Source organism: Brachionichthys hirsutus, unplaced genomic scaffold (assembly GCF_040956055.1).
Source record: "Brachionichthys hirsutus isolate HB-005 unplaced genomic scaffold, CSIRO-AGI_Bhir_v1 contig_1206, whole genome shotgun sequence".
Lineage (NCBI taxonomy): Eukaryota > Metazoa > Chordata > Actinopteri > Lophiiformes > Brachionichthyidae > Brachionichthys > Brachionichthys hirsutus.
This window is the reverse complement of record NW_027181100.1, coordinates 1-14,749: the sequence shown is the minus strand read 5'-3', so window position 1 is coordinate 14,749 and position 14,749 is coordinate 1. Positions and strand designations below refer to the sequence as shown.

Genomic DNA, 14,749 nt, shown 5'->3' with positions numbered 1-14,749 from the left:
ATAATATCCAACAAGAAACATCACTGACCTGGAGTTTATTATTATGGAATTAGCACAGGATTAAATTGCATTATTCTGTGGATTTATGGGCAGAAGGCATGCTGACGCCTATCTGCTGTCTCTGCACTCGGTTGCCACAGCAACAGTGGGCTAATACTTCCAGAAATTGCGCATCACATTGAGAGCGTCATTTTCTGTTCCTCCTTTAGACAGAGAATCGTTGAAAAATGGTGTCCTGTCTTTGCAATGTGATGAGGTGCGGGAGAAAATAATACTTGCTTCTGCAACAGAGCGGTGATTTCAGCCAAATGCAACTATTAAAAGTCCTGGTCAAAATTGACATAGAAATAAAAACGTCACTGGCAGTTTACGAGACTGAATCACTCAGTGGTTGTTTGTACTTGTCGCACGATAATGAGCAATAAAGATTCTACAAACGCATGTTTCTTCAAGTTGAATTAGCTAATAGATGTTGCAGTCAAATCCGTCCACAGTTTAATAGCTAAATTAAAGTTCAAATAAAATAGTGGAAAAAGGATCTCCTTGAAAGACTCCCAAGCTGGAGGCTTAAAAACGTAGTTCTAAAAATATCCTCTGACTCACAGACATTAGCCAAAAAGGCACTGCTAAACTTGTCAGACCGTTCGTGTAAACTGTGTCCCGCGCTCAAATTAAAACCAACAAAAACATAAAAGAAATATGGAAAAAATTTGATTTATTTCATTATAGAGGAGAAAAAGCTTGAATGTGGTATATAATAAACTAAGAGAGGGGAAGGTCTAATTTCATCTTTCATCGTTAGTGGCGGAGTGAGGTGGAGATTCGGGGGGGGGGGTGAAAACAGACCTTCATCTCTATCTCTGTGCCGTGGATTTGTTGGGCGACTGTTTTAATGATGCCAATCACAATGTCTTGCAAGCCTTCTCGCTCTGAGTAGTAGTGAAGAATCAGATTGTTTCCCTTTTCTGCATCCGTGCAACGGAACGAGGGAGCCCTCATCCCGGGGTAGATGGTACCCAGGTGGTCATGGAGCGCATCCAAATTCTGAAAATGTAGATGACAAGATTAAATATGCAACGTTCAGTCAGAGCACTGCTGTATGAATCCTGGCTGAGGTATAATGAGGTAGATAGGCAATGAGGTACATTATGCATGAGACGAAAAACCCCTTTTCAAACTGAAGCAGCAGAGGCTGAGATATTTTTTATTTTTACCTCCACAGAGGATGTTATGTTGTTTGTTAGCAAAATCACAGAAAAAACTGCTGGATGGATCTTGATATAACTTAGAGCCCATTAGATTTTGAGATACAAAACAAATCTGGATTTTTCCCATTTATTTATAATCTTGTAAAATATGCATTCAATTCACTCACCGAAAATCAATTCACACAGATTTTTCATGTTTGGTGTATAAAGATACCGAGAACAATTAAGAACCTGATGATCCAGATCACCATGTGGATGATATTAATCTCATTAGGGGAATGAGTGCTTTTAGAGTTTAAGCAAGTTTCTCATGATGCAATGCAATGGCTTTTCTTTAGCACTTCCTGCTCAGTATTTGAACATCTGCAACTCTAGTATTTAAGGTTTTCTGTGCAAGAATAAAACTGTCAATGAGAGGCGATCCTGATCCCAAGGCTGCTCTACAGCACGAAAACTACAAGACATTCATGCGCTGAATATTGCAGCTTGTAATACGCTTAACCTGTAAAATCAGTGGAGTTACACATCTGAATAATGCACTGTGGAAAATAATTTGAGAATTTGAGAACCTACCTGCAGGAACTCGCGAACATTTGATCCCAACACGCGCAGGATGGTGTCATATCCGGACTCTTGGCAAAATTCAAAGAACATCTTCCCAAACAACTGCAAGATGTCTCCTGCATCGACCTCTGAAATACATAAGGAACCACATCGTTATCTCCACCGCAGAGTGCTGCTTCTATATCAATCACCGCAGAATAACTCAAAGAATAAAACTTACTGAGAACTTTACTCGCAGCTGCAACAAGATCGTACGTTTTGGCATCTTCATATATGATTCTAACCAGGAACTGACCCTCGATATCAAGCTGAGCCTCCCTCCTGAAAAAAAAAGGATCAAGTCCTCACTGATGAACGACGAAATGCAAAAGACACAGCAACACACGTGTCCTGGTAACCAATCCTTTTACCTTCTTGTAAAGTCTTTTCGATCTGATTTCTGATAACATGGTTAATTAAAAAGTTCAAAATTAAAACTTAATGATGTTCTGATTAGCACTGTTTAAGTTCGAAAACAGAAAAGATTTACGGCCCTGGGCTGAATCATCTATTTTATCAAACAGCTGAAATAACATGCCAAGGCTCAAAAGCCTCAGTAAAGAAAATAAGATCTTATTATAGTTTGAATGCAGTCCAAGCGTGATAAATAAAACAATAATTTACAGTGAGCTACATTTGCATGGAAATAAAAAAATAAAAATATTTCTAGGGCTCTACTCTCTTGCTAGCTCTAACTTTGAGAACATTTACACGAGGCAGCTGCTGCTGTTTTGGTACGTTTTTTGGAGCAGGGTCATGTCTAGGGCAGACTTTGATCCAGATGTTTAAAAATAAAATTGAAAATATGTCAGTCAATATGATAAATTAGGTCATTATGAAGAACTGCATGGAGAATAGTTCCACTAAGCATCACTAAAATGTTATGCAGATAATAAATAATACATCGCTTATAACAATCCCAACATTTACAGGGACCATTTGTTCCACAGGGACCATTTTCACTTTGAAAACTTCACAGTGGGTTATTATTTAATAATAAGGTATCCGAATACTTCTTCTTTCACCGAGCCAATGTCTCCACCTACAGTTTTAGAGTTTTATACTCCGGGACAGAGTTTCAAATGTGCTATTTTGATTTAACAGTGTTAGTGGGAGCATTTTTAAATGCTGATCGTTAGATTTCAGTCAAAGCAAAGCGTTATCTGCGGTGGAAACACTGATCATGACTGCGGTTTGTCCTGCAGCGCTTGTCTTGTGTCCCTTCTCGGTACAGAAAGGGCCGAGGACGGAACACATGATCCAGACTCACTTGATGTCTTCCCACACTTCCGGGCCGTAATTCCTTAAAACCAGGAGCTCCAAGGCGTGATTCACAAATCCATACTGTAAATGTATGGAAAAAAAACACACAAGCTGCGTCAATAATAATTCGGACAAATAGATTCGTTCAAATATACCTGTTGCCTCGCTATATATATATTTGCAATATGTTTTCACATAGATATAACACGCACAATCTTTAAAATAGGTGCGCGTTCATAGATTGTTCACCTGTTCCTATAATACACGTTAACAGCGCTGCACAGCGGTGTCCGCTCGGGGAAATGTCAAACGCAAAACACGCGATGTCGCGCGATAAAACACGCGATTTATCAGCAGTAAACACAAGAGACGCGTTTCATTTACATACCATGATCCCGACTCCTCTTCTTTAACCTCGTTTTCGTGCAACAATCGTTGAATCTCACGCGTTTGTTTATCGTTCGATGCCCCGCTCCGAACACTCGTCCCCGTTATCCCCTCAGCGTGACTGGCAGCTGAACGGGCCAATAGCAGACAGGAGAGAATCTTACGTAAGCGGCTTCTGGCCAATGAGAAGCGAGCTACATTCCGAGAGACGCTCGTCGACCTGAAAATGACTCTTTTCTTTTCTATTCTTTTCTCTATCTTTTCTTTTTTAAATAAGTTTTGTATCCATCCATCATCCATCCATCTATCTATCTTCTGTAATATGTTGCAGGGTCACCTTGTCTTTCCCAGGTGACTTTCAAGAGGTGGAGTGCAATTAGATTGCATTTAAAATATAAAGTCTATCATTTTATTTTTAGAAAACAGACATTATATAAACAACATTATAGCTCATAATTTTCTTCCTGAAAAGAATAGTAATATGTTTGTATTTCCTTTTTATTTTTATTAAGTTGCTATTTGGTCTGAAAGCTGAAGCCCACAATGGAACAAAACAATTTCAGCATCTTTATAAGTTACTGCATATATAGAGCAGGCTATACTCTATACTATGAGTATGACAGTGTCAAAAGCACAAATAATATAGAATCTAAAAGTTTTCATCCAAATTTCCAAAGTAGAAAATATAGCTGAGTCAGATAACTGAATATAGAAGATGCAATGTGTAATACATTTCCGCTGAAAAGTAGTAAAGTAGAAGTGTAAATTCCATTAAAATGAAAGTAATAATAATATCTGACATTGCATAATTGTACTTATATATCTTTCACTGTATCTATAAATAGAATAAAATAACACAGCTAATAACAAATAGTTAAATATGAATTGTAGTCAATAACATAAGTCTCTTGGTACCAATATTTATTGTGCTTTGAATACATTGCAGTAATGACTACAACAAATTATTAATTAGTGAAAGGAAAACATTCATTGTATTCTTTTTGTGCCTTATTCCTGCTATTTTCAAAAAAAAAGTGCAATGAAAGAAGAAGTATAAACACATGTATGTGGTTGAAACAAGTACAAATTGTTGTATTACTTACATAGTATAAGAATAATGCAATCGTTTAATGCATATGTCCATTAAATGGAAGTCTAAGTTACATATTATTACAGTACAAATATATATTGAGTTGGGACACTGGAAAAAACTAGTGAATTTTTGATTGAATTTTTGATTGAATTCCTATTGAACACATTTAAGGAAATTAAGGTCCATATTGCTAAAGTTTGTTTGAAAGGAAGCGACTATTTCTCTTCACTACAATTGTACAAATGGGCAATACAGAAACAAGACTAATGTCTGCTATTGCTATAATAAAGCAGCGTTGAACATTTCACCGCTTTGTAAATGATCCACATATAATAATTCAAACTAAAAGGTACAAGGTATAAACACTGCGTTCTCTGGAAATGTATCTCTTTGACCACAGCTAACTTTTTTTTGGGCTCTGCAGTAGACCGATTTCATTTCAGACTGAGTTTTTGTGAAGTTTTCATAGAGGCCTCCAAAAAGTAACAAACACCAGGGATGTCCTCTGGGAAGTTGGCCGGAAGATCATGTCTGCTCCTGGGAATAAAGGCAAACTCTGGACGATCCTTCAGCAATCTGGGAGGAACAGCACACAAATAAAGCATGAATCTAAAAACATTATGGCACATTATTTGACATGAGAGGAAACACAGAGCTCCTCTAAAAGTTGTTTCCTGTTGAGAGCACTTACCATTGCAGCATCGCTTCATTATAATCTGACACTTACAGTACTTTATCTGCTGTTTATAGGTCAAACAAAATGTTCTTTTTAACAATTATTTGACATCTGCACTGCAGTGTTACTTCACCTGTAGGTTGTTGGGCTGATGTTGGTTTTTCTCGGATGGCTGCCTGATTCAAATTTGTTGGCCAATGTCACATTGTTCCCGAAAAGGCAGTAGCGTGGCATCCTCACCCCAACTACACCAGCCAGCACCGAGCCAGTATGGAGGCCTATACGCATCTGGGGAATACATATGTCATTTAAAATGAGTCAGGTTTCTGCCTTCCTTCATTTAATAGTCATTGGATTGAATGAAGGGTGCCCATTCATTAGAAAATCAAGCTCAAATGTAATAATTAGTATTAAGAAGAAGTTAATTTCCAGACCACGTACTGTGAGTTCCTTTTTTTTTTTTTGGAGTCCTTGGCACACAGCTTTACTTGGAACACATTGTAAGTATCAGTCTGGATAGTTATCTGATTGTAGCAGGACGATAATCTGCTGCTATGACTGTTCCTCGTAAAAATGTGCAGTGGGACATGAACTTTCTAATGGTTCTCATGTCATCAAATTCTGATTAAAAAGTTACAAATTCAATAATAAAGCAAGCCTTCACATAATCCCTCTTAATCATAGCCCTCTTGTTGTAAATAGTTGACAGCACAAGCAGCTCAAAATGGTTTAACAAACACACAATTCCATCTTTAAGACTACCTGTATCAGTTGCATGTACTGAGATACCTCTGAATGAAATGTAATTATTATAATCAAAGTACAAAATGGACAGAGTAGAGGAACCAAAAGAAAAGCATGAGCAAGACAAACAGCTACACAGGTATCGTGGGAAAAAAATAGATACATAAAATACAATAAAGTAAATCCTTTACACCTTTGTGATAGCAAAGAAAAGTTAAAGTTAGGATCATTTCTTTTCAAATTTTCATATTTAGATGAAACTGAAAAAGTAGTGTCACATGAAAACTGGTAAGCAGTATTACAAATGACATCATCACAGTGAATAATGAGCATAAGAATAAGCGATGCTTAAGCCTCACCTGTATTTGTTCTCCAGTTGGTGTCATAACATCGTCTGACAGCTCCATCATCTTTAATGCCATGAGGGCAATTTGGACAGCGTGAGTTTCACTCTCCTTGTGAAGGCCTCCTGCTACGCAATACGCATCACCAATGGTCTCCACCTGAATACAAGAACACAATAATAATAATAATAATAAAATTGCATCTAATATGACAGCTGAGAGCGATATCCCAAAGACATGGAGAATCCACCAAGTGTTTATTGTGAAAGACCCTCGAGCAAAATGACACATGTAAAGTGGGATATGCATGTAAAATGCAAAAGAGACTTGCTCTTCAGCATGCACTAGAACACAAAAGGCAGCAAACTGACGAGTCATAAAACATGCAATTTAATAGTACTTGTCCCTTGTTATATGCCCTTCTTCGACGTGTAAATCTGAACTGGAGAGCACACGATAAGGCAGAGACAGGATGAAACTATTTTTAGGTGGAGTGGAAACAGGGTCCTGAAGACTTCCTAGCATTTTACGGGATATTTGTCAAACATGCCGGCCTCTCTGTTATGCTTCCGTGACACTTTGATTACAATTTCCAACCGCCCTGCAGATTAGCAGCCTCTGGCAGACACTGCTGTTCCAGGTTGCGCTGGTGTATTGGTCTGCCTCTTAAATTTTTTTGTGTTATTTTTTATTTTTTAAATGTTACATGCTATCATGTAATCATCATGCAATGTATTTACATTTTACAATCGAAAACTTGCAGGGAAGAACTATCTTTGTAATAAAATAAATATAACCAAATGTTAATTTGAACAAACACATTCAGAAAACTAAAACTTTAATCTTTTTTTTACAAGGTCAAATTATACATTTACTGCATAGTTAAATGCCTTAAGTTCCTGTTATTTTCTCTTAAAACATGCATGCAGCATCATCAAAAAAAAAAAAAATCACCATCATCCTCTCTTGTTCCAGCAGCCTACCTTATAAACATCAAGCTCTCCACAGTGGTGGTCAAACCTGGTGTACAACTCATTGAGCATGGTGATCACTTGCATCGGGGTACAGCGTGAGCAAACAGCCGTGAAGCCCACGATATCAGAGAAGAGCATTGTCACTTGCTCAAACTTCTTGGCCTGGACGGTTTGACCCTGCCAAAGCTGCTGTGCAACCGTGCCGGGGAAGATGGAGAAGAGGAGGTCCACCGTCTTCTTCTTCTCCTCCTCCAGCGCTCGGTGAGCATGCTCCAGGGCTGACTTGGCCTTCCCCAGCCGCTTCTTCAAACCGTCCTGAGCTTTGGCCTGCTCACCTACCAGCACCACGTCGCGCAGTGCATTATGAATCGGGATGTCTGACAGGTAGAGGCCACGGCCTGTAAGCTCCTCCAGCTTGTCCACGCACGGTGAGCCCAAGAACAAGACGGCATTGGACTCAGAGACGTAGATCATCTGGCCTTTGAGGTCCATGAGCTTAAATGCAGAAGGAGAAAAATGAAGAAATCTGCAGTGGACATAGAATGAAAAAGTCTTAACAGTCTGTCTTTGCGGCTTAAAAAAAAAACTTTATTTATGTTGGATACAAGATAAAGTTATTATTTCATTTAAAGTGCAAACTGGGGTGCTTATTTCAAAGCAGATGTTTGCAGCTGTCTGCCAGCCGCAAAAGTAAACAAAGACAGGAGGTTTATTTGCGTAACCCAATTACATTTTTACAAGGCAGAGTTAAAATAACTCAAAAATGCATTAAGATGAAAGTTTGCACTGAGATTTGTGGTTCCCAGAGGATGAAACATATCGACCTTTTCTTAAGCGTCACCACGAGACTGGCCGTGGTTAAACTTATCTCATTAGGTTTAACTACAGTCAAATCCTGACAGATTTATGTGGAAACACCTTCCAAAAATCAATGACATCTCCATCTGTCTCAACTGCGTCCGATGCTAATGCAGAAATATTAACTTGACAAAACCAAAGCTCAGATTGTTAACGTGGCAAACGTTACACCTTGTAAACAGAAATATAAGTGGGAGCGTCTCAGTCTTTCAGTCCATCTTTGAGCCTGAATACTTTTTTTTTTGTCTTGCTATGATGGCTGATTGTAGTGCACCCTCGCATGAATAGCAAGAGGACGGCTTAGCCCTTGATGGGTGAAATGGTTTGACGTTTGCTTCCGATCTCTGTTGGGGGGCATTGTGTGTATCTCTTCCTCAGGACAAATGCACCCAAGTCAGCTGCTGACAGGCTTTACTGCTTATGAACAGCTGATTTTTTTTTTTCCTTTCTATATCCAACTTTATTTTATAGCGAGACATGACAAAGATGCTTTCTGCCTTGGCAGCCACTTTTCTTTTTCTTTTTTTTTTTTTACGTTATATCACTCTAATTTTTCCAACATACCTGCCCTGTGTTATCTGTGGTGGAGACTCCATGCTTGATCCGAATGATAAACTGTGTGTTCAGCATGGTCAGAATACCCTGGAAGGTGCATATGATCTGGGGAGACACAATCAAAAAGAGCTCCTGGAAATTAGCACACCGTCTCAGTCCATCCTTCCTTGTCAATCTCTTCCTCAGCACATGTCCAATTTGTACCAGAGCCAAGTCTTGGTCCAGTATCAGATGGAAAGGGAAGATGGTAGAGAAAAGAGAAGTGGGAAGGGTCCCCGCCGAGTTAGCCCGCAGCGGACTTGGGCTCAGATTTTTAGCATCTCTTTCTACAACTGTGTACAGAAGACTGGGCTGCGGGCTGGACTGCAAGACGCAGTCTGTAGCACTGGGAGGGTCCATCAGCACATCCACAGTCGTGTGATACAGCAGGCGGGCTGCAGCTTTGATGACTCCAGAGAAGAAGAACTCAGTGGTCGGATGGGGATTGAAGAAATGGACAGTGAGCAGACCCAGATCTTTGTCTAAGCACAGCACCGAAGGTTCGTTTACACAATCTTCTCTGTCTGGATTGGGCGGCGTGCTGCTCTGTTTCAACAAGACATTGAAACTGTTGAGGAAGTCATGGAGCGCTCCCCCCACCACCTTCAAAATGTGTCCGTCCTCCTCATAACACATGTTGAAGAGCTCCTCTCCAAGAGCTACCTTCAGATCCTCCATTTGGATTGCTGTCAGAGACATGAAAGGAAAAAATGTGAAAATAGAACCATGTAGGATTTAAAAAATACAAATACATAAAATGATGCATAGTTAGAATTTTGAGCTTCAGGTGTGGCATTACCTGTTCTAGTCGAGTAAACGTTCATCATTTCTACTAAACGTTCTAGTTCATCACTGCAGCTCTGATAGTCCATGCAGCAAACCATTGGGCTGGAAAGATGACAAATGTCAAAGTCAGACACAAAAATCCTGTAAGAACATCAGAAAATCCCTGCAGGTCACAGAATAACATACAGAACATGATCAAATAAAAATATTATTCAACCCCTTTGGTGAGACAAAGATAATCTCAAAATTATTTTGGATCAGTCTGCTGAGAGGAACAACACAGAGATTGAAGTGCTAAAACGAAGCCGAGGCTCTGACTGAGGCTGTGACATCCTCAACATCATCGAAGGCTGGAGGGGGGTGCATGCTGCGATCGCAGCGATGGTAAAGGCCTGAAACGTGCAGCATGCAGCTGTAACAGTACTTGCAGATGTCTAACTGGGTTAGTGTGGTTGTTGTACTGATGTCCTATTTGTGACAGCTGTACAAAGACACACGTGTTACCTTTCAGCATCCCTGTGGCCATCTGATCGTCTCATCATTCTCCGGAGGGCTGTGTGCAGCCTTTGGAACTGTATGACAAAGTGTTTGAGGCGAGTTAAAGGTCATCGTCTGGCAAATAAGCAGGAATGCTCATAAAATCATATAAGCGGGGAGGGGGGGGGGGGGGGGGGGTGAATGTGCATTAATTGGGGATAATATTAAAAATAAAATAAAATATTCCACTCACATCGGGGCATGCCAATTTTCGGATGCTGTCTCCGAGTGAATGCAGGTTAACTCTGGCTCTGCTCGTCTTCGGATGAGGCATGTGTTCGCGCTCACCTGTTTTTCCGTGCACATCCTGAGAAATAGGCGACAAATCCGCGGAGCCAGCCGAGCGCGTCTCAAAGTCCGCGACCTCGTTCCGTTTGGCGCTGCTGGAGAACGGACAGTCGCCTGGTATCTTCAGTTCTTTCAGCTTCGCGCAAAACATTTTTTTTTCTTCCCCTGCTGCGATGTTCTCTTTTATCTAATTTCGGAGGGAGACAGTCCCGGTCGAGGAGCCGCGGTCTCTGGGAGAAATTCCATCATCTCGGGGGGGTGTTCATCATCCAGGATGCCTTCAGCCTTCCTCCTCGCGACGCACTCGCTGATTCAAATGATCAGCACCAAAGCCAGAGAGAACCTCATTCAATATTAATTGAAAACTGCACGCTCAAATGATGGCAGGGAACTATCACTGCCAGAAGCCAATGAGAAACTGGATGAAAAAAGAGCAGTTGGCCAATCCATGCGTCAGGGAGGACGTTTAGCTGAACAACCTATCAGCAAGGAGAAATTATTTCCAGGCGACTCCTTGCATGCAACGCACTTGTTTTTATTTAGATCAGCCTTTGGACTGGGTCCCATATTATTATCAGAATTATAGGAGAAGGTCTTTCCATCCTGTGGCACTAAATACTTCATTATAAACGTTTTTATTTATATTATATTTCATATGACATAATCTTATTATGTCTCTGTTTTGTTAGTGGAGCACTGTTGTAAATAAAATATCCCTCTGGGATTAATAAAAATATTCTGATTCTGATAAATGACGATATTTATTATTTTAATGACCAGTGATTGAAAAATCAAACTATTAAACACAAATTGAATTATCAGAAAGATGAATTCACTTTGCATGATATCGGCAATGTATTTAAGAACTGCTGTATCTTTCAATGTTGAAAAAAAAAAAGCGATCCAGAACATGCATATACGTTCCCAGAGCTGCCACAGAATTCAATCAGCGCTCCCTTGGCCCAGAGTCTACCCTTACACACAATCTAATCTAAATCTGTTTAGAACCATTGATTTATTTTGCAGATAATCAAAAGGACACACATGGGCAAATCCAATTCCGAGAGATTAAAATATATATTTGATGCAGGCAGTGCAGTAACTGAGAGGAGTACAGACATGCCAATGCACCGATATGTAACTGAGATCATGCACATTCAGAGTAATTACAAATGGATTTCATTTACTGTATTGGAAAAAGATAATAAGTTATATATCTAGTAAAAAATTACAAATCTGGATCCCTCATTATGGAAAACTGTTATCTGTTGGTAAGTCTAACTACTGACATAAACACATGATTCCAAATGCTATAGGAGTTGGATTTTCAAGGTCAATCAATAACATAGTATTATGTAACTTAATTGGCATGAGGAAAAGCTGAGTAAAGCAACATCCGCAGCTCAACATGAGCAAATGTGTGCCATGCCCTGGATATAATTATTGACAATCTCCTCACAGAGGTTCAAAATAGAGTGCACATATTGTGCACACTCACAATCTTTCCCATTTTCTCATTCTGAAACCCAATTGCTGATGGAAATTGCAGAGGGCTTTGGCATGAGAACACTATTTTGTTACAGGCTGCAGTGACAATTGTGTTTTATAGCCATGTTATCCAGTGATTTCCTTTCATCTTACGCAAAAAAACGTCAAATATATTTTGAAAATTCAGTTCTTTCTTTTTTCCCCTCACTTTTTTTCAAAATTATATTGAATATCGGACGTTGCATTTAAAACGAAAAATCAAATAACCTGTCGTTTTCCGTTTTTTAGTATTTGTGTCGTAAAACAAAAATAGTTTCACTGTATATAATATAGGGACAGTACACACAGATCGTTCGCTTTAACCTTTTAAATTACGAGTTTGTGTGAAGGCAGCATGCGTGGGCGGGGCTTGTATGAGCCAATAGAAAGATCAGCCAGAGACACGTTTAATAGATGCGACAACAGACATGTCAGCCTGCAGTACCTAAACAGCGCGCTGATTTAATACAACCCAACGTAGTGTAACGATGGTAAGTTGACTGATTTAAAAATTAAGTAATAAAACGTTAAAGTCTTCCTCTGTTCAGCTTCATATTACAGCTTTAATGCTCGCTTTTTTTTTTCCAGATTAGTAGCAAGCTTCCGATTAGCATTGACTCTTTAGCTCCTCGCCGGAAGCCAAAACCACAAAATTGATCGTTAACCGTATAAACTGTGTCGAGCTACGTCCCTGCTTTGTTTCAGGTTCTTGGTGATTCGCAATCCTCTGGTCCAGAAACCATACTTCGCGTCAGAGGCCCGCTGGAGTTCAAATGTCTGCTTGACAGAACAGATGGTGCGTTCAAGTCGGTAACCAGAAGATCAGATAAAAGCCTCCAAAACTTTTTTTCTTTACTTCAAGACTGAATAATGTTATTATAATAGTAATATTACCACTAAGATTCTCATTGATATCAAAGTTGCATCAGAAATAGTAATGGGAAAGGACTCGTGTCTGTTTCTCTGTCTTTATCCAGCACTGCTGATGCGGAAAGAAATCTCAAGAACATTTGAGACGCTTCACTCTCAGGTGAAATCGGAATCATGTGTTCTCGCAGTCTGCAACAGTCCTGTTGTTATTTGGCCAAACAGAGGTGTTTGTGCCACACCTGAAGAAATAACTCCAGACACATCCTGTGAAGAATTAAAGCAGTGGATGCAGTAAGAACACTTTTTGAAGAACTTAGTTATAGAGAAGCTGTAGACCTTTCTGTTTGGCTGAATTATAATTGATGTGTTTTTCTTTATTTCAGGACAGACGAACAAGAAAGTGCTGGGAAAAGATCTGCAAAAAAGAGGGGCAAAAAAGGCCCTGCAACAGTATGCACAAATAAATACTAGTCAACATCTGCTGGAGTGGGTTCTCTCCTGCTACGGAATCAGTTTTTAATCAACATCCTGTTTTAATGGATAAAAGTTGGCCGACACTACTTCTGCAGAGTTTTAGGCACTATCAGAATAAAGTGGCATTTAAATTGTCTCACTTCAGCTTTAAACCCATCGGCGATCACCCATTGCTGATTGTCTTTCTATCTGTTTGTGCTCATGCTTGAATGTTAATAACACTTATCATTTTAGAGTGTCATTAACCTTCGCCTGCTGATGGAGGGAACAAAGCCTGGTCCTCTACCAGCTCCAGTCCTCAGCCGAAATGTCCACAAGTCTCACTTCTTGGCAACAACTCTTCCAATGGACTGTGTTATCTGTACCACCTGTGATGACACAATCAAAACGTATGTCTCACCTTAAATACATGGGATATTATGTTAGTGTCCAAACCTAACACCATTAATAGTTGCAGATTTTGTCTCACCGATAAATATTTTTTTGGTTTTGTTGTTGCAGAGCCCTTGAGCTCCTGCTGGAGCTGCTAACACATCAGCTACATGAGATGGAGAAAGTGATCCTGCAGCACATGAAGGGAACCAAACTTCTGCTACCTGAACCCGTCCACTTCCTCCTTCCGGAATCAAAGGGACTCGTGACCGTGGTTTACCCAGCAGGGGTGCCTGACTCTCAACTAGAGGCGCAACGCAAGGTAGGAAGCGGCTATTGTTTAAAACAGACAGGAATGAAGTATCGCACTCTAAAATTATATTAGAATATTAAATAGAAACCTTGACCCTGCATAAGATGCTGAATTTACAGGTGGCTCCGACTCTTTGTGCTTGCAAGAAACACAAGATAAACGCATACAATAATCTTTGCTTTTGGTTCCCTGATTTATTCACGTGTGACAAATCTCTGTCAATGTAGGAACTGCATCAACAGTATGAGCTACCAAATGACTGGCCCTACTTTAGAAGAGCGAATGCTTACCACTTTCCCAATGAACCCTACAAAGACGGTTACCTCCGAAACCCCCACCTGGTCCTCACACATCCCAGCTTGGACAATGGAAAGGTACGGACAAAGACCCAATTGAAGTTTGCCAGAAGTCGTGGATAATGAGACGTGCTCTGAGATGATTGATATCCATGATCTGTTCTTATGTATGTGTGTCTTTTCTTAAGGTGTACTTGGTCCAGGGGACCTACAGCTACCATCACTATATGCAGGACCGGATGGACGACAACGGATGGGGCTGTGCGTATCGCTCCCTCCAGTCCATCTGCTCCTGGTTCCTGCAGCAAGGCTACGTAGGGAGGCCCGTGCCCACCCACAAGGAGATCCAGCAGGTACAACACGGAGTGTGTACATGTATAATACTCTGCACAACTATCAAAATACAATATAAGTTTCCAAATGGCTGTATTTAATGGGTTGTCATCTATCAAGGCTTTGGTGGACATTGGAGACAAACCAGCGCCCTTCGTTGGCTCACGCCAGTGGATCGGATCCATCGAGGTCCAGGCTGTTCTGAACCA

The 14,749-nt window shown here is 40.2% G+C and overlaps 3 protein-coding genes across 3 annotated transcripts; 1 reads left to right on the top strand and 2 right to left on the bottom strand.

The window, feature by feature from the left end:
• Positions 1 to 846: 846 nt before the first annotated feature.
• Positions 847 to 3,516, bottom strand: LOC137917271 (guanylate cyclase soluble subunit beta-1-like; the record flags this gene model as incomplete). Its single annotated transcript, XM_068760085.1, has 5 exons — positions 3,463 to 3,516; positions 3,082 to 3,155; positions 1,993 to 2,093; positions 1,782 to 1,900; positions 847 to 1,044 (listed from the first exon to the last, which is right to left on the bottom strand). Coding segments are annotated over exons 1-5 (495 nt in total), but the record flags the coding sequence as incomplete, so codon positions are not given.
• A 1,472-nt stretch (positions 3,517 to 4,988) lies between these two features.
• LOC137917272 (guanylate cyclase soluble subunit alpha-1-like) lies at positions 4,989 to 10,506 on the bottom strand. The gene is made up of 8 exons (XM_068760086.1): positions 10,261 to 10,506; positions 10,035 to 10,102; positions 9,544 to 9,632; positions 8,715 to 9,430; positions 7,302 to 7,787; positions 6,334 to 6,477; positions 5,364 to 5,518; positions 4,989 to 5,130 (listed from the first exon to the last, which is right to left on the bottom strand). The coding sequence occupies exons 1-8, from the start codon at positions 10,504 to 10,506 to the stop codon at positions 4,989 to 4,991; spliced, it is 2,046 nt and encodes a 681-aa protein (XP_068616187.1).
• A 229-nt stretch (positions 10,507 to 10,735) lies between these two features.
• LOC137917273 (ufm1-specific protease 2-like) lies at positions 10,736 to 14,741 on the top strand (the record flags this gene model as incomplete). The annotated part of the gene is made up of 9 exons (XM_068760087.1): positions 10,736 to 10,807; positions 12,588 to 12,678; positions 12,860 to 13,043; positions 13,136 to 13,202; positions 13,461 to 13,615; positions 13,728 to 13,920; positions 14,139 to 14,285; positions 14,396 to 14,560; positions 14,661 to 14,741. Coding segments are annotated over exons 1-9 (1,155 nt in total), but the record flags the coding sequence as incomplete, so codon positions are not given.
• Between the last annotated feature and the right edge of the window lie 8 nt (positions 14,742 to 14,749).

Excerpts from the sequence above, each read along its gene's own strand:
- LOC137917272 (XM_068760086.1), bottom strand. The coding sequence starts at position 10,506 with ATGTTTTGCGCGAAGCTGAAAGAACTGAAGATACCAGGCGACTGTCCG. Across the intron at positions 10,103-10,260 it reads GAAAATTGGCATGCCCCGAT|TTCCAAAGGCTGCACACAGC; the intron begins GTGAGTGGAATA and ends TTTGTCATACAG. Across the intron at positions 9,633-10,034 it reads GGCCACAGGGATGCTGAAAG|CCCAATGGTTTGCTGCATGG; the intron begins GTAACACGTGTG and ends TCATCTTTCCAG.